Source organism: Maniola hyperantus, chromosome 21 (genome assembly GCF_902806685.2).
Source record: "Maniola hyperantus chromosome 21, iAphHyp1.2, whole genome shotgun sequence".
Classification (NCBI taxonomy): domain Eukaryota; kingdom Metazoa; phylum Arthropoda; class Insecta; order Lepidoptera; family Nymphalidae; genus Maniola; species Maniola hyperantus.
The window spans coordinates 8,131,468-8,154,558 of NC_048556.1; the positions used below are offsets into that span (position 1 = coordinate 8,131,468).

Below are 23,091 nucleotides of genomic sequence, written 5' to 3' on the forward strand. Positions count from 1 at the left end.
TGGCAAATGGTGCAGTGTGTTTTAGAAGTTGCTACTATGGATAAAGTTGGGCTATGCTTTGGTTGTGTCATGCTTGTTTTATTTGTAATGGTTGTGATATGCATGCTTTAGAATATGTGGTTTGTGTGCTTGTGCTGATTGTCAGGATGAACGAGCGGATGTTCTGACGTTTATAAAATGTTTGTGCTTGATACATACTAGCGCCCGAGGACGGTCGCATGTCAGAATGGCCGTATTGGAGGGTCGATATTGAAAGAGTTCTTACTGTCTATAGACTCCGTGAAAAGAAACGTATGAGTTTTACTCTACGGAAGGTAGCCATCTTTATTTTAGTTGTCAGAGCTGGACTTTGACTCGCACGAATTTTGTTGTCGTTCACAATTTTCTCTCGCGTTAAATTAATTAAGTATCAGATTATAGCTTAGCTAATTATTATTCTTTGAGATAGGTAGGTAGTTTCTTAATCGTGATATTTAATTCGGTGATTGTGATATAGTTAGAACAGTAATTGTTCGGTGCTAATGTACATTGTGTTAAATCGTAACATCTAGTGCCATCCGGTGACTTTGTCTGCAAAGCACTATTAATAATGTTCGCGTAGTTGTTTGACGAATATGGAATACTAATTATTGGTGAATATTAGAGTCATTCGTGAGTTAACGTTTGGCTCAGTGGATAGATTATTATAAGGACATCCGTTAAGGTTATTTCTGCAGACGCTAGTGATTTAGAGTGTAATTGGAGATATACCGGCAGTTGAGATAATGATTAGTTTGAAGTGATAGTTTAGTGTGATAGTAACTTGAAGTTAACTTTGATAGTAGGTACCCGCTTTAGAATCGTATAACCCGGTTGGTAAAGAATCATTGATGACTCTCGTGTAATGTTGAAATGGATTAGACAATGAGTTGCCCATGAGATCGAATAGCTTACATTCTACATGGTTTCTGTTGTGATCGCTTATTTGGGTGGATAGTAGTCGTGGCGCGTGTGGCGCACGATGCTATGGTGTTCTGTATGCAGATGTGCACAGAGTGGAGAAGGTAGAGCTATTGCGATATTCTGAATTAGTAATGAGAAGTCAATTATAAGATCTGGTTTAGATCGTAAGAGAGTCGATGCAATGATCCTTTTAAGAGCGTTCATGAAGTTGTGATTGATTACCTTGAGATGATTAGATAACGGAGTAGGTCGTGACTTGATTGAGAGGTTGCAATAGCAATTGCGCCCTAATCACACGATGTGGTGTTTAGCTTAGGTTAGCTAGTTTAGAGTGAGGTGAGGGGTCGCTGTGAGGGGTGGTTGGAGGCGACCATAGGTAGGGTTAGGTTAGGGTGATCTGGTTGTGTTACGTTGATGGTTTCCATGTGCGATACGTTACTGAGAACTATTTGTAAAGAACATGGATTAAAGTACCTACCTATTAATTACTACCTTCTGATGTCGGCTAAAGATGAATAATAATTATCAGCCATCCTCCTGTTCTCCGACATATATATATATAAAAGGAAAAGGTGACTGACTGACTGACTGACTGACTGAATGACTGACTGACTGACTGATCTATCAACGCACAGCTCAAACTACTGGACGGATCGGGCTGAAATTTGGCATGCAGATAGCTATTATGACGTAGGCATCCGCTAAGAAAGGATTTTTGATAATTCAACTCCTAAGGGGGTGAAATAGGGTTTTGAAATTTTGTAGTCCACGCGGACGAAGTCGCGAGCATAAGCTAGTTATTATTAAATTACTAGATGATGCCCGCGACTTCGTCCGCGTGGGTGTAGGTTTAAATATCTCGTCGGAACACTTTGATTTTCCGGGATAAACAGTAGCCTATGTCACTCTCCAGATCTTTAACTAACTATATCCAATCCAAGCAAAAAATCACGTAGATCTGTTACTCGATTGCAGTGTGATCGAAGGGCGAACCAAACAAACACTTTGCATTTATAATATTTTTTGTAGGATGATCTCGATTTTCTCCCAATGCAGTGCTTTTTAATTATTTATTTAATTGCCGATTTAGTAGTGAAATATATGGTGAACAGAACCTGACTTGCCCTCAAACACATTTTTCTTTAAATCGTAGTGTTTTGGTCCAGTTGGTGGATACTCCACACAATTGCACTCGAGCGAAGCCGGGTTGGGTCAGCTAGTATTAAATATGCTTTCTCGCCGACTCAAGAATGGAATACTTGTTAGAGAACGACTATTTCCAATGAAGTTAATTGATAGTTATTAATCTAAATGTCTCTAAACGTTATCTGTAGACAATTGAAGTAATCTATCAAATTCCATACTTTCCAATCTCAACGGTATACGGTGTACCGTCTACGCAACGTGAACGCCATGGGACTAACACGGGCATTACATCCATTGCGACAATCGGCATTGCTGTAACTAGCTGAAATTAATACTTACTTTTGTTTTTTTTAAAAAGAATATTAGCCAATTTTAGTCATGACTAACATTCCCTTTCCCCTCCAACTAAGCATAAAGCTTGTGCTAGGAGTGAGGTTTGAACCGCCGACCTTTCGGATGTCAGTCCGTTCCTTAAACCGTTGAGCTATTAAGGCTTGGAATAGGGCATGATACCTAGTCAATAGTAATTACTCCTTCCGACCAAAATTCAGCCACGGTCTCCATCTCTACAATAGAGATTAGCCATCTACGCAAGAAATATAGTGCACAAGCGTGTGCACAACCAGAGGTGCACTATCTAAGTATTCCATCACTGTCATAGTCCGACGGGACGGGAATCCAACACGATCAAAGAGAGATCGGGTGCAGGACCGACGGCTTTACGTGCTCTCCGAGGCTCCAGGCTAGTACCTACCTTTTTTTTGTTGTCGGGGAGGAAATCTTCTCAAGATACCCGATCTCTTTGAGGAAAAAAAAAGAATTAGCCAATAGTAGAAGTTGCCTTAGGTGAACCAGCTACTATCAAACTTCCGCGTTAAGCCTGCAGATCGTGGATGCTGCGGCACCCAGCGTGTACCGTTGCGGACATTCGATGCGGTGATTTTCACCTCTCGATTGGTATGTTAAAGATCTCGTCTCACGCTTCGGCCTCCGTGTCATATAGGAAATAACTGCCTACCTAGATAGATACGCATGGCTATGGTTTGGAATACTCTTCCACGATCTGTGTTTGCTACCAATTACAACCTGGGTATCTTTAAAACGAGAGTGAATAGGCATCTTCTAGGTAAACGCGTCCCATCTTAGGCCACATCATCACTTTCTATCACGTGTGATTGTGGTCAAATGTTTGCCTATAATGAATAATAATAAAAACCGACTTCCAAAACCACTACAAATTAAAAAATATTTTTTGTTTCTACACGTGCCTATCTATGTTGAAGTCGGGTGAGCTTCACGCTTTGTTTTCTAGTTTCTTTTATCATGCTTTTTAAAAACCTAAATCCACGCAGACGAAGGCGCGAGCATCAGTTAGTAACTTAATTAATTAATTAGTGATACCAATACCAAAGTTATGCTAGGAAAGCATTCGTCAAATCAACCCAACTCAATTTTAATACCTGTAGCGAGGCTACCCGTCAGTTTAAAGGACGTTTGACGTCCTCAGTTACAAGGGATAATGTATTTACATAGCACACCAAGATGAGGGGAAATAATCAATCTTATGCCGACCTAAACTACGCGTTAATTAAGCCCTCATTAGTCACAAAGGACGAAAAAGGAATGTTCAGAAAAAATGTCTCAAAAGCCTTTTAAAGTGGCATTCATCCGGTGCGAGATATTTACACGCATGTTTTTAAATAGCCGGTATCATTTCCGTTGATATAGAAAAATCAAAGATACTTAAGCCAGCCCGGCAGCGCGGCCGGCGGGCGGCGCGCGGCGCGGCGCCTCGATAAACTTATATAGCCTGGTCGCGATATACATGCAAAGTTACAAAAATTCACATGGAGCTAAAAAGTTCAACAAATATTCGGAACATCATTATTCATTATAAATGAAATGTGAAAAGTCCCTTCGATCCGACATTTGCAAAAAAATATTCAAGATCAGAGTTCGCAAATATGGGTTTTTTCAGCCAAACGGTAAGTTTTATCATAAAAATAGGTCAGACTAAAATTATTGTAGGTAGTTCATGCAATCTATAATATAAAAATGAATCACTAAATGTGTTGCTCATCGCAAATCTCGAGAACAGCTGAACCGATTTCGGTAATTCTTTTTTTATAATATTCCTTGAAGTACGAGGATGGTTCTTACGGAGAGAAAAATTTGAATCGACTGTTAGGCGGTACGAAGTTCGCCAGGGCAGCTAGTTATCCATAAAAATTATCTTAACACTTTTTCTCCTAAAAGTCACCGTTTCTGCGATAAACGATTCAAAAATTTGCCCCGATTGCGTTTTTTTAACGTGGTTTCCCTGGTAGGCCTATTTCACGATCTATAATTGTGGCCCTGTTTAATTCAAATCAAATCAAACCAAATTTATTTATTTGCTAATTGTAAGTAGGTACACAAAGTTACGTTAGTACTTGTTTACCTTTTGAGCAAAGTAAGAGACACAGTGTATTGAATCTATCACAGTATCTTGGACTTTAGCATATCAATGAGTAGGTATCGCGTCAGTATTCTACCTAAATGTGACTCATCAGGGGAGACTTGTTTCATCGTTCGTGGAAATTTTCAACTGAGAAGGCTGTTTACGGTGTCTTGATGGGTGAAGGAAAGTCATTTAGTTCTTGGGCAAAATAAATACCAAGGAACATTAACCATAGATCACTAGCTGAGGCACTACGACGCTTTAAGGGGGTAGTAGGACCTGAGTCTGATGCCCGCAACTATGTCCGCGTGAATTACGGTTTAAAAAAATACTATGGGAACTGGGAACTCATTGATTTTCCGAAATAAAAAGTAGCCTATGTCCGTCTTCGGCGTTACAGACATGCAAGCTATCTCCGTACCCGTGAAAATAATTTGTTGAACGGATGCACCGTGAAAAGATGACAGACTTACTTTCGCATTAATAATATTATTATGGATGTCATCGTCTCTTGGATGATTACCAACCACAGATCAGTAAACCAACACAGAACACTTAGTTACAGAGTAAGAAATATAAATCGACTGAAGTATTTTTAATAAAAGTTTTTCTTTTATGTTGTGTCCTAGATAGTTCTTTGTACTTTTAAATTTTTATATCGCAATCACGTGTTGTAGTTAGTCTAAATAAAAGTTCTATGATTAATCAATAGCATGAGAATTGAGGCACATTGAGGGCTTTTTTTAACAAAATGGGTATTACCCACGACTCAATCTATTGAAGAAAGGAAGTATACCTACTAAGAAAACACGATACGGTTTTTTTAATACATTACAGACACGCTTGGCATATCGCACATGATGGAAAGTGATGATGTGGCCCCAATTTCGTTGGTGATTAGTGAAAACTGTTTAGCCATGAAAAGGTAACAGACAGGCAGTTTCTTATTTATCTTGTACTAGCTGATGCCCGCGACTTCGTCCGCGTGGATTTACGTTTTTCAAAATCCCGCGGGAACTCTTTGATTTTCCGGGATAAAAAGTAGCCTATGTGTTAATCCAGGGTATAATTTATCTCCATTCCAAATTTCATCCAAATCCGTTCAGCCGTTTTTGCGTGATTGAGTAACAAACATCCACACTTTCACATTTAAAATATTACTAGGATTAGGATGATAGACGATTAGTGAAATAAAATAGTGATTGTTTATTTGTCGAATGTTTAGCTGGTTCGATTCCCGGGTGAGACAAGCTAATATTAAAAACCTTGCAGTTTTGTTCCTTTTAAAAAATAAGAGAATGTTTCCTTTCAGTAAATTGATCTAACTTAAGGATTTAAGAGACGATTAGTGAAATAAAATAGTGATTGTTTATTTGTCGAATTTTTAGCTGGTTCGATTCCCGGGTGAGACAAGCTAATATTAAAAACCTTGCAGTTTTGTTTCTTTAAAAAAATAAGAGAATGTTTCCTTTCAGTAAAATGATCTAACTTAAGGATTTAAGGCAGCTGCCACAGATTAGAGACGTGGTAGCTGCCCTCCAGGGCCCATAATTTTTTTTCCACCCTGTATAAATGACTAACTGATGTCCGCAACTTAGTCCGCTTGAATTTAGGTGTCTAAAAATCTCTAAAAGCCTTCTGTATAAGGCTTTTGCATATTGGAAAAGGATTTAAGCAAAGAATGACCACAACAGGGCTCAAAAGAATCTATAAAAGGTACATCTTAGACTGCATCGTCACTTACCCCTAAGTGAGATCGCAATCAAGGGCTGACTTGTATCGGAATTTTTAAGAAAAGATCTTGTTTTCAAGTTTGATATGTGACAACATTATATTCCTTGATCAATCCCAATCTATGTAAATACTATTAAAACATGAGTAAAACAGCTACTTACAATATTGTGAACGTAGTCGTGATTATAAAACCTAATTGTAATACACAAGTCGTCGCGTCGCCCACGAGCCCACGACTTCGTGAGCGCGTGGGATTGGTATTGGACTATTGGTACCATCCTCGGTTAAGTTAACATTCCGTACGTGCTGCTTTAATAAATTTTTCTCAGAGTTGAATGACGTAGGTTAGTGCAGCGAAATGTAAAGCTACTCATTTAAATTTAATCATTATTTTACCTTTAATTTCGAGTCACTAATAAAATTGTCAATTGACCTTCCGTCCTGATAGCTCTATCTTTCTCTTATGCTTGCTCTTCACTAGGGCGTTAATCGTGGCGCAAAAGCTGTGAATGCTGCGAGTGCGAACAACAATGTGGATGTGTGTTTCTCGCCGTTCACGGATGGTTCACGGGGTTTCGTGCGTGAGTGAAGAGCGGGCATTATAGCACTTGAAGATTAACATCCATATTCTTAATGTAACCTCGAAAGCTCCTCGACTCCAACTCAATTGAGGAAGCCTCAAGGAACGACTCGAAACCACCAGTGTGTTTGAACTGAAGCCGAAACGAGCGGTGCGAAATGGAGACGTGCAATAAAATACCAATCAGTGACGTGATAATTTATTCACGTGGTCTCTCAATAATCTGATTAGTTGAAGCTCGTACGCGTCCTCGTCGCCGCCCGCTTCAGTCGAAACGCATTCTTATTTCTTACCATCTATAAAATTGATGTTATTTCTACCTTGTCAAGTTTCGATTGTCGTTTTGTTCTTTCCCCACGAAAGTTAGTCAAATATCTTCTTCTTTTCCAGGATTTGAAGACCTGCCCACTCGCGACCAGATGTGGGCCCCAGCGCCGCACGAGATAGATCCGGACATCTGGCCACCGCCGCCCGACCGAGACCCCGCCGCCTGGCCCTCTCCCACCAGCGTTGAACACAAGTTAGTACTACTTTTACAAGTACTTTTGAGTTGTCAAATGCGTTTACCACTGGTTAGAATGCCTTTGCTACCGAGAAAAACCAGCAAGAACTCTGCAGTTGCTCTTTTCAAAGATTCGATTCACAGTTCATACTACTAGACAGGTCGGGCAGGTCACGCAGACTAGCTATTATGACGTCGACATTCGCTAGGAAAGGATTTTTGAAAATTCAACCCTTAATTGGGTAGAAAAGGGATTGGAATTATCTAGTAATATTATAAAAAAGTTTTTACAGTACGCGGCAGAAAGTAATGTACATCGACCTTTAGAAGGAGATAGTCGATTTGTAGAGCATTGTCTCTGTCGTTGAGACCGACAAAACGTCATATAGGTATGAGTGACAGACAACGCTCTACAAAGCCGAAATGTCATTCTAAAGGTCGATGTACATTACTTTCTGCCGCGTACTATAAGTTTGTTTGTTTGTAGGGGGTAATATCTAGAACTACTAAACTGATTTTGAACATTCTTCCACCAGTAGAAAGCTAAGGCTATATTTTATTTTCAAAAAATTGTAATAAGCTACCCGTGCGAAGCCAAGGCGGCGCTAGTCCTGTATAAAGTAAACAGCAGCACCAAAGGCCCTATACCATTTCATCATCATCATGATCGCCAGATCACTATAGAGCACGGGTCTCCTCTCAGAGAGACGGGTTTTTGGCCATAGTCTAACCACGCTGGCCATGTGCGGATTGGTAGACTTCACACACCTTTGAGAACATTATGTAGAACTCTTAGGCATGCAGGTTTCCTCACGATGTTTTCCTTCACCGTTAAAGCAAGTGATATTTAATTACTTAAAACGCACATAACTCTGAAAAGTTAGAGGTGCGTACCCGGGATCCAACCCCCGACCTCCGATTAGAAGGCGGACGTCCTAACCACTAGGCTATCACAGCTTTTGTGTTACTTAAAATCGCATATGTCTGAAACTGATAAACGAATTCCTCTCTCTAGAAAGTAAGGTCAGCAGCTTGGAATCCACACGGCATACATGGCACATTAAGATCAGAACAACTTCCATATATGCACTTTTGCTTAATACAAGCAAGTAGGTATGTGCCGTACCTACTTTCATTTTATGGAAACACAGATTTCACTGTCAAGTGTCATGTTTATCAATATTTTTATGTACCTACTTATTAACAAAACGTAATTCGTCACAACGGATGGACGTCCACTGCTGGACTTAAGTCTTTTGAAGGAATTTTCATACCACGCAGCTGCTTGTGTCCTGCAGTCCTCTGCGACCCGTTTAATGTGGTCTTATGACCTACTCGAAGGTCTATACTATAACCGTTGAACGTTCATCTAAATAGGTATGTAAAAGGAAAAGGTGACTGACTGACTGACTGGCTGACTGATCTATCAACGCACAGCTCAAACTACTGGACGGATCGAGCTGAAATTTAGCTATTATGACGTAAGCATCCGCTAAGAAAAGCTAGGCTAGGGATAAGTTTTTGAAAATGCAACCCCTAAGGGGGTGAAATAGGGGTTTGAACTTTGTGTAGTCCACGCGGACGAAGTCGCGAGCATAAGCTAGTCATGAAATAGAACAACTTTAGTATGAATTTATTTTGCTTTATTTCAGAGGACCCCCCGTAATGAAATCGGCTCGAAACAACCCTCGCAACAACAGGACAGCAGACAAGAAGAACACAGGACCCCGCACCGCCACAACATCACAACGAAGGACGTCAGACGTCAGGAATCCCAAAGTTAACACTAATAAAGCACACAGCGGTAAGTAATCTTATTACTATAAAAAAACCTAGGTAATTCTAGGTCAACGGGAAGTACCCTATAGGTTTCTTGACAGACAGACAGACAGACGGACAACAAAGTGATCCTATAAGGTTTCCGTTTTTCATTTTGAGGTATGGAACCCTAAAAAAGCCCTAAATAAGGTGTATGGGTCTGCCGATTTTCAATAAGTTTACGTTTTATGAAAACTTTGAACTTGTTGAGAGACAACTCCAATATGTCTTCTGGAAGTTCTTCAATAGTTTAAGATGTGAATTTATCTATACAGTTAGTTGATATCACCACAGTTTATTGGAGAGATAAGATTACGTGTTGAATAATTTACGCAAAATTCATGATTATGATAACTCAAGCGGACAAAAAAACGTAAACAGAAGTAAAACTAATAATAATAAAAACCATTTGTCACACATCAATAATTGTGTATATTTGATAGGAAGTCATTACACGATAATTTGGCTGGGCTTGGTACGTGAATGACAATCCGTTATAATCAACGATATAAATGTCCCTATAGATAGGGCGCTTCATAGGTAACAACTGACAACATATCTATTCCAACGAACATGGGTGTCCAATGACCATACTCCTGTCAATCGTAATCCGCTTTAGACGCAGTCCGTTTGTAAAAATTAAACTTGCGCGATAACTCTAAATTATTATTCACTTAGACCGTAGCTTTAGTGCCTACAGTCTGTTCTAACTTATCTATGTTCCTAGAGAAGGACTGCATCTAAATCGGATTACGATTGAAAGAGTGATGTTCATTGGAACATGATTTTAATTTAATTTATTAAATTTAGGTACACCAACAGCAAGTTCACAATGCACTTATTAAATACATAATACAGTTTTTTCCGTTGAAATGCCATGATGTGTTATTATTAAGCGCCCCATCTAGTAGAACATTTATATCGCTGGTTATAATGATAGTTTGGCTCCAGGATCATTGTCTTGTAATAGAACGTAATTATATAGCGGTCTTAATCGATTTGTGTGAAGCTCCGCGTCTTGCGGGCGTAAGAAGCGTTTTTATCGACTCTATATAAGTGATGGCCTAAGATTTTTTCTTTGTCAATTTTGTCCTTGGTTGCAAAATCATTTGTGCCCTGTAAGTTTTGCAAATGTTAACTTACTATGTCCTAAGGAAAGGTCGCGCACTAGTAGTGCAAGTCCAAGACCATTAAATGCAAGCTTGATGTTAGCGCGCAACTGGACTAAGCCAACAAGCACGCGATAGGATGAGTAGTTTTATTGAACACCTGTAGGGCGATTGTCTAAAACCTGCATCAATCATTATTACAATCTCAATTATTCTTGTTGCAACAATGCATTGTAGCCAATAGTGAGCGAGCGTTAACCAATCAGAGATGATTGCGATCGTGACATTGTAGCTGTCATTCTCCCGCAATCGCGCAGCTGGTCTAATGTGGCCAATAGTCTTGAACTTGGACTAATAGTGCGCGAGATCTCTTAGGCACTGTCGACACAACAACCCCGAAAAAGTTGTTGTTGAAAAAGCAAATCGGAAGATCGTAAAGGCCGAGGAAGACCTCAGAGGTCAGTAGATTGTCAGATTGGAGGACATAAGGGTTTTGTGAGTTCAGAGTTGGAGATAAACTGCATCTAACCGCCTCCGATAACCAAGTTTGCGTGACCAAGCCAAGCGTTGATAATTTTAAAAACTGTACGAAAAACTCAACAGCTCTCATAGTGCTTACGTGGTTACGCAGATTCGACAAAAAATATTCAAATCACCTACTGTGCTACGTAAAGTGTGAAAAAATTATCAGTAGATAAGAATTATTATAATATCGTGATATATTTCACACATCGTTGCCTCATAATATGAACAATTTTATTAATCTAATCTTTGAGAGCGCGATACCAAATTGAATTGAACCAAGTAGCTAGAAAAATCGTGCTTGGTCAGTTAAAACTCCTTATGATAATAAAGTCATAATTTTATATAATTGAATGGATTAATTTAGTTAAATTAGGATAGGTCTATTAACTACAAAGGATATTTCCATGGTTTATTTCATGTATTTCATATTTGAATCTGACAAGTTTTCTATTTAAAAAGTTTATATCCCACTGGCAATTATTAGGATCAATGATGACTACATCATTTCGTCATCATCAGTTTGAAATATAATTTTGTTTCAGCAAAAACTAAGGACACAAGTAACAAAGATCACAACCACGCAAAGGACAAACAAGACAGAGATAACAATAATGGTGATACAGACGACGAGAAACATAATAAAGAGGAAGAACGAAGATTCGAACCACCCTCTCCGGCTGATGGTGACCTGGTAGATATGTTAGGTGAGTCAATATAAAATACCTCATTTTTAAGACCGAGATAACAACAACGGTGGTAAAGTCGATGAGCAACACAAAGAAGGGGAGCGAAGATTCGAACCACCTTCTGCGGCTGATGACGACCTGGTAAATATGTTAAATGAGTCGGTATAAAAGTATCTCATTTGTAAGACAAAAATAGCAACAATGGCATAAATTATGTATAACACAGAGACAACAACAGTGACACAGAGGACAAGTAATATTTAAAAGAAGAAACATTTTCGCATTTATAATAATAGTGTGGATTCTAATGAGTATTTTACTTTATTTCAGAAAGGGATATAGTTCAAAAGAACCCTAACATCCGATGGGACGACATAGCGGATCTGTCGGAAGCCAAACGGTTGCTGGAAGAAGCTGTAGTCTTGCCCATGTGGATGCCGGATTTCTTTAAGGTTAGTTTCCTACTGTATTCGAACTCCTAATTTAAAGCATAGTATTTTGCTCACCAATTTGTCCGAGATTTCTTAGTTGTGTTGATTCATTTTTTTGGTAGCAGGCTCTTGAAATGGTCCCAAAATTGACAAGCCTATCAAACTAATGGTATAGTGCTTAACAGAGTAGACTCCTGCGGTAGTGGAGGGGTGCGGGAGGAGTGACAGTTGTCACAAGTTGAGGAATCACTGAGCTCTCTATTACCACAGGGACCTACTCAGTTATGCGTTATATCTGTAGCTTTAAATTTACTCTTTAGCTGATCTTATTATTACTGATATTATTTCGATATTACGATAGACTTTTATTACCTACAAGTTTTGGACAGTTATTTCGGTAGCCCGGTTCGGTTATTTGGTACCCTGTTTCGCGCCATTTTAGAACTATATTTTCATTTTCAGGGTATCCGTCGTCCGTGGAAAGGCGTGTTAATGGTGGGTCCACCAGGCACCGGTAAGACTATGTTGGCCAAAGCCGTAGCAACGGAGTGCGGCACCACTTTCTTCAACGTCTCCTCTTCCACTCTCACGTCCAAGTACCGCGGCGAGTCGGAGAAACTAGTCAGACTGCTGTTTGAGATGGTGAGTCTACAAGACTATGATGGCCAAAATTGTAGCAACGGGCAACACTTTCGACATGGGTGTACAATGGGTGGTACAGAGATAGCTTGCATCCTGGAGAACGGACATCAGCCTGGAAAATTGGGATTTTTTAAGAACCGCAATCTAGCGGAATATTTATATCGCTGGCCTATAGTGAACTAAAAAAAACTGTCTTATCAATCCTTTTAAAAGCTTTTATTTAACTTGCAATGTATTTCTAATAATTTATCCTCGTTTATTCGCCAGGCGCGGTTCTACGCGCCGAGCACGATCTTTATCGACGAGATAGACTCGTTATGTTCTCGTCGTGGCTCGGACAGCGAGCACGAAGCGTCGCGACGCGTCAAGTCTGAGCTTCTAGTACAAATGGACGGACTGGGCTCCGCGCACGATGAACCCTCCAAGGTATTATTTTATTTTTTAGGCATATAGAGACACCTAGGGTCAATGATCCACTAGCCGACCATGTTTTATTGACGACCTACCTGGCGCAGTGGTGCGCACTGTGGTCATCAGTGGGAGGTCCCGGGTTCAATTCCTGGCAGGGGATTTGGAATTTTATAATTCCTAAATGTCCTCTGCTTTGGTCTGACTTTGATAGTGGCTAGTTGCTTGTTGTGCCGCCAAACGATTTAGCGTTCTGTAGCCCTACCGCGGTTGTTTGACAGCTACAATGTCACGATCGCAATCATCTCTGATTGGTTAATGCTCGGTCACTATTGGTCACAATGCATTGTTGCTCATTGTTGCAACAAGAATCGCACAAATTCAGCCAATCAGAACAATTGAGATTGTAATAATGATTGATGCAGGTTTTAGACAATCGCCCCGCTGGTACGATGCCGAAAGGGGTACAGATTTAATAAAAAAAAACTGCCATACCCCTTCCAGGTTCCGCTTCTGTCTTGGACTTCATGATCACTACACGAATTTCAAACCCCTTAAGAGGTTGATTTTTTAAAATCCTTTCTTAGCGGATGTCTACGTCCTAATCAGAAATTTGGCGTGCTATCTGCAATCTGCATGCCAAATTTCAGTACAGTTTGAGCTGTGCGTTGATAGATCAGTCAGTCAGCTTTTCCTTTTATATATACAGACTAGCTTATGCTCGCGACTACGTCCGCGTGGACTACACAAATTTCAAACCCCTTTTCACCAACTTAGGGGTTGAATTATCAGAAATCCTTTTTTAGCGGATGCCTACGTCATAATAGCTATCTGCATGCCAAATTTTAGCCCGATCCATCCAGTAGTTTGAGCTGTGCGTTGATAGATCAGTCAGTCAGTCAGTCAGTCAGTCACCTTTTCCTTTTATATATACAGATTTACTGGTCCGTTTTACAGGTAGTAATGGTATTAGCAGCAACAAATTTCCCCTGGGACATCGACGAAGCCTTGCGAAGAAGGCTAGAAAAGCGGATATACATCCCTCTACCCACTCAAGAAGGTCGTGAGGTGTTACTGCAAATCAACTTACGAGAGGTCAAAGTTGACCCCGAGGTTGACTTGCGCGCCATCGCCAAGAAACTTGACGGGTACTCGGGCGCTGATATCACTAATGTTTGCAGGTAGGACCACTTTAAGTTTAAAATTAAAAGTGGCTATACATCCCTCTAGCCACTCAAAGGTCGCGAGGTGTTACTGCAAATCAACTTACGAGAGGTCAAAGTTGACCCCGAAGTTGACTTGCGCGCCCATTGCCAAAAAATTTGACGGGTACTCGGGCGCTGATATCACTAATGTGTGCAGGTAAGATTACTCAAAAAGCTAAACATAACATGCATGTACCGAAAAAACGAATTTTCCAATACAAGAAATGCGAATGACGTTATGAATACGTATCGACCGTATTGGACGCGTCAAAGAAATGTGGATGATGTCATGACTGCAGGTAATATGGTACAAGACTTGAGAAGTGGATATACATCCCTCTACTCACTCAAGAATGTCGCGAGGTGATACTGCAAATCAACTTCCATAATTTTATGTTAGAACATTTCACGCAGGTAGCTCTAAAGTAGCCCTATTTTTCTTTGATTCTACGTCACCATAGCCTAAATGACAAATCGTCGATTCAGGGTCAAACCAAGAGTTCCCTCACTTCTGGAAAATAAGATCTATTAAATTTAAAGCAAAGAGCTGGCAGCTACCATGGTCAAATAATTAGTTTGGCCATTCAAAGGGGTAATGCTGCCAGCATCTTGAGTACAATGCCTTGCTGCAGTGGTCTCGATGAGGTTTTAGATTTATTTTAATTTTAAATTAATGTTGTTTTATTTTACTTATAATTTAGATTTAAGTTTTTTTTTAAATATTATTGTCTATTAATTGAACTAACTTCAATAAATAAATTAATTACATTAAATTTAAATGAAATTGATTTTTCTATTCCAGAGACGCCTCAATGATGTCAATGCGCCGCAAAATCGCCGGCCTCAAGCCGGAACAAATCAAACAGCTTGCCAAGGAAGAGCTCGACCTACCCGTAACCAAGCAGGACTTCTTGGAAGCACTGGCCAAGTGCAACAAATCCGTCTCCAAGGGCGACATACAGAAATATCTCTCGTGGATGACAGAGTTCGGCTCCTCTTGATGGACATAGGACGATGACTCGAGGACATTGTATACTGGTGTTACATAAAAATATAGACTAAATGGAAAAGATGGATGGGAAAGCTAAACGTGTTAAAGCCATTCGTAAATTTACTTTTCAAAGGTTTTTTTATCGTTCTGAAACATGACATGAAAATCTGACACGCAAAACCACTGACCTCTACTATACTCTATCCACGGAGAGGAGTTAGTATAGCTCTGTCTCTCTCTCTGTTACGTAATCCTATACAAATGACAAAGCCAAAAACTCAGTGGGCATTACCCATTTTGAGTGACTGAACAATCACAAACATGTTTTTTTAAAACATTCGAAATTAAATTCGAAAATGTTTTCAAATGATATTTTAAATACAGTTTGAAAACAGTTTCGTTTGTGATTGGTTGGGGACTCAAAATGGTTAACGCCCACTGAGTTTGTTGTCTTTGTCTCTCCGTGGATAGAGCGAAAATCGGAACTAACGTTACCGTCAAGTGTCCCCTTTGTTCTTGTTTGAATATTCTAAACCTTTGTTCTCCAACAGCGGCCTTCTGTCAATGTCATTCAAGTGTCAAGAGAGCCTTGTCGCACTGTACGCTAGACTTAATATTGCCGACCTGTTTTGAAACGACTTAACTATCGTCGTTTGCGCTGATAGTAGCAGTGAGCGTACTCGGAACTAAATGTTCACTCACTGATAAGATTTCTGTCAACACGCCGACCCTTTGATACAAAGTGTCAATTTTACTTTCCGGTACGCTCGGTGGGGCGCTTTGAATCGGCACAAACGCCGTGTTAATTGAAATCGACGTGATAATAAATTTTATCATATTCCTCAAAACTCTGATTGGTCAATTGAACACATCCTACGCTTCAGTTGATAAACGCTTATGATCACGTTTTTTCACGAAAACTCCGTCCATCTTTTTCCTTTAGTCTATGGTTAAATAGTAAATACAAAATGAAACGTGCGTATAAATGTTGGAATTTTATTTTATAGGAATATTTTATTAAAAAAACAAAGACAACAATAATTTTCTTCAAGGTGTGTAACTTTGAAAAAAAAAACGCACCATAAAACAGCCTGTAAGTATATTTAACTTTATATTTCGTGCTCAATCTTAGTTTGAATTGAAATCTGTGGCTAATTCTGTCGTACACAATTTCTAAAAGAAGCTAAAATGACAGGTATAAATATATTGCTATCCCTGTCATAATACTCTCTGTGGTAAAAAATAGCATCACATTTAGACCTGTCAATTTAGTTTAGAGAATGTGCTCAACTGATTTATATTCACATTTTGTTGTACACAATCTCTATAAAATGATACATTTAAATATATTGCTATCTCTTTCATAATACTCACAGCGGAAAAGGATAGCACTAGATTTAGACCTGCCAATTAATTTAGAGATCAATACTACAGAATTAGTGGTAGAATTAATAATATGCCTACAAAGTTTAATTCCAACATTTGTCTCTTTAGTGACAGTCAACTGCCCTAACATTCGATTGAACGAGGACTGTTTCAGTATTAGAAAAGTATAAATTTGTAGCATATCCACAAGCCATAGGAAATAGTGCATGTTTGTGCGAACGACATTCCCCTTGGAGTATGTGAAGGTGTAAACACACTGCTGTGTTGTGGCGCGACACGACATTCTATTGTGTTGTTTTGTGACGCGATAGGACGGAATCATACATTTTATTATGAAGACGTGTAAGGTACACAGAGTTTGAAGCCATTTTAGAAAGCCATTAACGTGTACGAAAATATCAGAATTTATTGTTCAGTGATTTTATTAGGTACGGTTAATTTTTTTACAAATGAATTAAAAAAATGATTATATTATTTTACGAATTGGGCTTAACGATGTGTTGAAATAAGCCAATGTGTTTCTATAATTATTTTTTTGGAAAAATAAATTCATAGGCCCTTGGTTCTGGCATATCCATTTAATTAATGGTTGTGTCAGTTTGCGTTGCAACACTATACGCAACACAGTAGTGTGTTTGCACATAAAATGTGTAAATAAAATCTTTGTTTTTTCTTTGATGCGATCGATGACGCGGACTGCACTCAATACGATATCGGGTATATACATATTACTTGTCTCGATGTCGGTTCAGATAAGATGGAAACGCTCTCTGGATAAATGCATATATACGTTGCCATTACCAAAACTATTTCTGGAAAGCCTTTTTTTATATGGAACATCTTCCATCGTTTGGGTATTCCCGTTATATTTCCAGTGTGTGTTTATTTCATTCAACTTGACTGACTACCATTACTAATTTTTTTTAAGGTGATTTGATACAGCCGGCCGCAAAAATTCAAATTTTAGGTAGTTTTTCGAAAATAGTAGACTAATCATACATCGAAGGTTTGTTCCTGAAGATTGTTCCAGAAAGATAATTTTCTGAATTTTCCCAGATTTTTACAAATATGAAGTAAACGAGTATTTTTGACCAAAGTTTTTATGGAAAAACATGTATATGTATAAATGTTATGCCCGCAAAACTCATTACCATAAGCCTTCGATGTATGATTAGTCTACTATTTTCGAAAAACTAACTAAAATTTGAATTTTCGCGGCCGGCTGTATCTAACCACCTTAAATGCATTCTTGTGATCGTTAAAATCCATTAAGGTGCAAACACACTATTGTGTTGTGTAATGTTGTGTGTGACGCCACGGAAGGTGATTACTGATTGAAGTCATTTTATATGGAGTCTGCACCTTCAGTCAAATTGTGAGGATTTTATTAAATAACAAAATAATACTTTTGCGTGTTTATAGCATGCCATTCGCGTGAGATCTGTCATCACATCACATTTTGTCAGTATATTTATAACGCGTAAAATTTAACTCCTCACGTGCCATTTTAACTTTCTGTGTCAAATTTCATGTCAAAAGTACGATTTTAGTCTTTATTTTAAAGGTGAACCGTACTTTTGACATGACAGTTGACGCATGAGAGTTAAAATGGCGCGTGAGGAGTCATTTTGTACGGACTATGTATTATAACCGTGATCTTTGTACTTAAATTAGGATATTTTACGAGATTTATTAGTTTAGAATAATTTTATGCCATAACTAATTTAAATTATGTACTTTAGATTTTTTGTATAATTTTTCAATAATGTTTAACAATAAAATATTATTTTAAAAAGAATTAAATTGTATGTTTGGTTTGGCATGCGGGAACATTCGCTCAATTTGAAAATAACAAATATTTAAAATGTATATGTAAGTGTGAATAAGGTAGCAAAATATAGTATTTCTTGACATTTGTACTTTCTTTAGTCTCTCAACAAATCAAAGAGCTTATAAAAATTAAGTCTCCCTAAGTTAGATGCAATTTTTTTCGTAATCATGTAGAGGACAAGAAAGTATTTTTAAATATTTTAGCACCCTTCCGATGTGTCACAGATACAACCTGCACTGTACCAATAAAGGAAAAAAACAGTTTTTGCTTCCCGATCGCACAGATTGGAGTGAATAGTAATTTAAAAACTTTTCAAAAAATCTTTTTCAGCCCGCACATTAAAGCGCATAAAATCCGCCATTTCGATTTTTTAAGAATTTTATGTACATCGCGTCATCAAGACAAATATAATGAAGTCTTATTTATCAAAATCAGTTGAGCCGTTGAGTACGAGCGGACGTAGGAATAGACGTGCCTACATACATGCAGATCAAACACATAACCCCCCTTTTGAGCTTCACCGCAGTCGGGTAAAAACAGTATCAGTCCAAGTTATATCTGTTGAATATTCACACTATACTAAGTAGGTACATGAAGTTATTCCATGTTAACACATAATCATAATACAAAAAATAACATTCAATAATGCTAGATTCGTGATATTTTTAATAACGCCTTAACGAATCGGTCCAATGACTGGTTAATGAAAATTGAAAAGATGATATTTTTGCATCGGTGTTAACAATAATTTCTATGAACTAAATAATAAATATAAAAACATTCCATTTGGTGTTTTATTCCTTTTGTGTCCTTTTTTATTTGCATCTCACGAAACGACGACTGTACTATTGGAGGAGCAAACATTCTAAAACGTGTAGCATGTACACGGAATGTCGCTATATCGTACCCAATATTATTATCGCTTCGCATCCGAATCCGTGACAATACGTTCCGAAGTAGTCCTAGAACTATTTATATGGTAGCGTACGCACTAGATCCAACTTCCGTCATCCGTGTGAGAATGCCTCTGATGTGTCTCGATATAAGTATGTCCATTGTGCACTAGGCACTGAATAGCTTTGATTTGTCCACTAGACTGAAGAGAACCGATTAGTGCGTAAGGCGCCATCTCCACAGACGAGAGAATCGTGGCGATAGTCTCGCCGTGTCACAAAAACGATGGGAGCTCTCCACAGGGCGATAGTTTGTACTATGTATCGAATTTTGTCTCACGGCAAGACTCGCCGCGATTCTCTCGTCCGTGGATTTTACAGCACTGAAAAATAGAATTAGGTATCGTTCGCGAACCGCTACAGGTCGAGATGGCAATCGGAGTATGAGGCGGGGGGACCACCCGCACGTCACCCGCGTTCGGGTTTAGCGCGGGGGCTGTGCGGGTCGGTTCCTCCCCGATAGCCATTTCGAACTGTCGCGTACTATAGGTACTTAATAGGCCTAGATTCCTGTGCCCACCTTCTTGCTGCATCATTAGACCCTAGACCCTATCTCACACTGCGAAAGCGTCCCGCGCGCGGACGCAGGGACGGAGAGGAGATCTGCCTCACGATGTCTGACGATGCGATCTGTATTTCCCACCGTAATCTGGGTAAGTATATTTTAAGAGGCCACATGCCCGATTTTCGATTTTTTGGGAACTATTGAAGCTTCAGATATAACGATTCTAATAAAAAAAAAGGTAAAATATCATAGATCAATCCCTTCTTAATAGACTACAGGTAACAAAACATTAATTTTATTAAAAATTATAATTCAAATCTTAATTCTTGCAGAAGACGTTTTACTGATTTCGCGCTTTTGAGTGGAACTTCGGCCACATATTTAATAACAAAAAATTGTAGAAAGCGACTTAAAAAAAATACCAATATTATGAACACACTCTCAAAATTATAATCCTGGATTTAGTTGTTATACGTTGTATACAAAATTAGTAGATAAAAAAATCAAAACCGTACGCACGATTTATGAAAATGTAAGCGTTAGAATAACCCGGATATCTTTAAATTTGTCGCAATTTAACTAATAATAAAAAATATAGCACGAAAGTTCAGTATTCACTTAGCGTAAATTGTAAAAAAATAAAATTCTAGAAACTATTTATATGACCGAAAAAAATTATCAAAGTATCTTAAAATTTACATATAAAATGGTGCAGCAGACAGTACGACTGGCATAGCGAGCTCAGCGCTCTTCGAGGGAGGACGTGTTGTTGTCGGGCGCAGTCTCACGCACACATGCAAAGCTTGTGTAAATTACTGTTGTTAACAATACATAGCGCGACCGACTCAGTTTGATGAACATAGATCCGATCAATACAGAACAGATGATAAGTTTTTGATACAATTGGTATATATTATTTTGTTTTTTTTTGGTATGACTATATTAAAATATCATATTAGAAGTTCTATTTAATTTAATTATATCAAAAAGAGGTTTTCAATTCAGTGCATATTTTTTCAAGTGAAGTTTTGAATTAAATTAAAAATTAGTTTTGATTATTTTTTAAAGCATATAGAAAATTCCACGCAGAACTTTATTGATATAGAGATAAATAATAATATCATAAAAATAAGCACTTAACAAAAATATATAGATAGAATAAAAAATATATCACTACCGCTATTATAAATGCGAAAGTGTGTTTGTTTGTTTGTTGGTTTGTCCTTCAATCATGTCGCATCGAAGCAACGGATTGATATTTTTGGGTATGGTTAAAGAGGGAGAGTGACATAGGCTACTTTTTATCCACTATCCTCATTAGAAATGCGAAAGTGTGTTTGTTTGTTGTTTTGTTGGTTTGTCATTCAATCACGTCGCAACGGAGCAACGGATTGATGTGATTTTTGCATGGGTATAGTTAAAGACCTGGAAAGTAACATAGGCTACTTTTTATCGCGGAAAAGTTCCTCCGGGATTTTTTAAAACCTGAATCCACGCGGACGAAGTCGCGGGCATCAGCTAGTTAATTATAAAGTACATTATATAGGTATAAAATTAAGGTACATTATAAGTGTAAAATTTATGTTTAATATACGGAAAGGTACTATAAATGAGGTGCGTACCAGTTTAATTTATGAAATATTTTATTGTATTTGCAAACTGCATCAAAACAATGATATACCTGAGAGTGTATATCAAAACCACAATGATGTTTCCGAACCAAGATTACCATATTGTTGTGAGGATCAGTGTAGTAATCCTTTGCCAGTAATCTGGTTCCTTTAATGATAAGCAGTTTATAACTAACTTAATCTAGATTTTAACTGTAGTATCAAACTTGCTCCTCCCCCTTTCCCAGCCTCCCCGATGACGCTGTAGTGACCAGAAGGGCCTACGCAGCTTACTCTATTCAAAACTAAACAACAATGCAACTACTTTACTTATTCTATTGTTCGCGATATCATCCAGGTACCTACTGCTAACAAAACCATAAAGTTTACTGTTTTGTTTATATGACGTTGGTACTTGGTATCCATATAATACGGTTTTTATTTGTTATTCAATTAATTCATGCTGTTTCTATTTTTACCCGACTTATATTGTAGTTGTTAGCAGTGCTTACTTGATAAATAAGGAATCCGTATTCAGTGTGCTTAGTATGAGATTATCATTCATTCATACCAACATTGCTAGAAATCGAGTGTCGAAATACAATAACGTCCGAATAAAAAGAACCTAAAAATTGAGATTCCCACATTTTTAGATTTCCGAAAAGCTCGATCGATACCTCTCAGGGACACTGTACCTATCAGTAATGCGAAAGTGTGTTTGTTTGTTGGTTTATTGGTTTGTCCTTCAATCACATCGCAACAGTGCAATGGATTGACGTGAGTTTTTGCTTGGGTACAGATAAAGACCTGGAGAGTGACGTAGGCTAATTTTTATCCTGGAAAATCAAAGATTTCCCACGGGATTTTAAAAACACTTAATTCCACGTGGACAAAGTCGCGGGCATCAGCTAGTTATATAGTAAAAATATAATTTATATCGAAAATTATGCCCAAATATAGTTAAAACTATTAAAATATACACGCTGAAATTTTAATAGTTGTTTTCCCGAAGCGAAATGTCATAGCATAACAATCGATTTACAACTAAAGGAAAATTAGAATCAAAAACCGGACAAGTGCGAGTCAGACTCACGCACCGAGAGTTCCATACTACAGTGATATTTTTTCGACATTTTGCACGATAATTCAAAAGCTTTGATGCATAAAAATAAATAAAAATCTATTTTAGAATGCACAGGTGAAGTCTTTTTATATGATACTCCTTTAGATATCTTACTTCGAAAATTGAAATTACTAATTATTAATCATGACCACAATTTAATTTTTTTGTGTGATGTAACCATAAAAATCACGGTTTTCAGATTTTTCCCCGAATGTCTGCTATAAGACCTATCTACCTGCCAAATGTCTTGATTCTAGGTCAACGGGAAGTACCCTGTAGGTTTCTTGACAGACCGACAGACAGATAGACAGATAGACAGACAGACAACAAAGTGGTCTTATAAGGGTTTCGTTATTCCTTTCGAGGTACGGAACCCTAAAAAAGACTTTACAGTGTAGAAAACAAAAGAGACCTCGAACCAATAGTAATACCTGTGTCACTACGCGCGGAAGCTTATTTTGCTGTAAACCTTTTATCGGCAGCTCGTACGATTCTACTTACCTTATAATACTTAGGCACATTTC

At 38.2% G+C, this 23,091-nt stretch overlaps 1 protein-coding gene across 1 annotated transcript in view; it reads left to right on the forward strand.

The window, feature by feature from the left end:
• The window catches only part of Kat60 (Katanin 60), a 54,744-nt gene extending 38,146 nt beyond the window's left edge, over nucleotides 1–16,598 (forward strand). The window contains exons 3-10 of the mRNA XM_034979952.2: nucleotides 7,233–7,362; nucleotides 8,997–9,148; nucleotides 11,339–11,500; nucleotides 11,813–11,934; nucleotides 12,376–12,555; nucleotides 12,823–12,981; nucleotides 13,921–14,144; nucleotides 14,971–16,598. Coding sequence (XP_034835843.1) covers nucleotides 7,233–7,362; nucleotides 8,997–9,148; nucleotides 11,339–11,500; nucleotides 11,813–11,934; nucleotides 12,376–12,555; nucleotides 12,823–12,981; nucleotides 13,921–14,144; nucleotides 14,971–15,169 — 1,328 coding nt within the window. The 3' untranslated portion in view covers nucleotides 15,170–16,598. The remainder of the gene's footprint in view (nucleotides 1–7,232; nucleotides 7,363–8,996; nucleotides 9,149–11,338; nucleotides 11,501–11,812; nucleotides 11,935–12,375; nucleotides 12,556–12,822; nucleotides 12,982–13,920; nucleotides 14,145–14,970) is intronic.
• The last annotated feature ends 6,493 nt before the right edge of the window (nucleotides 16,599–23,091 follow it).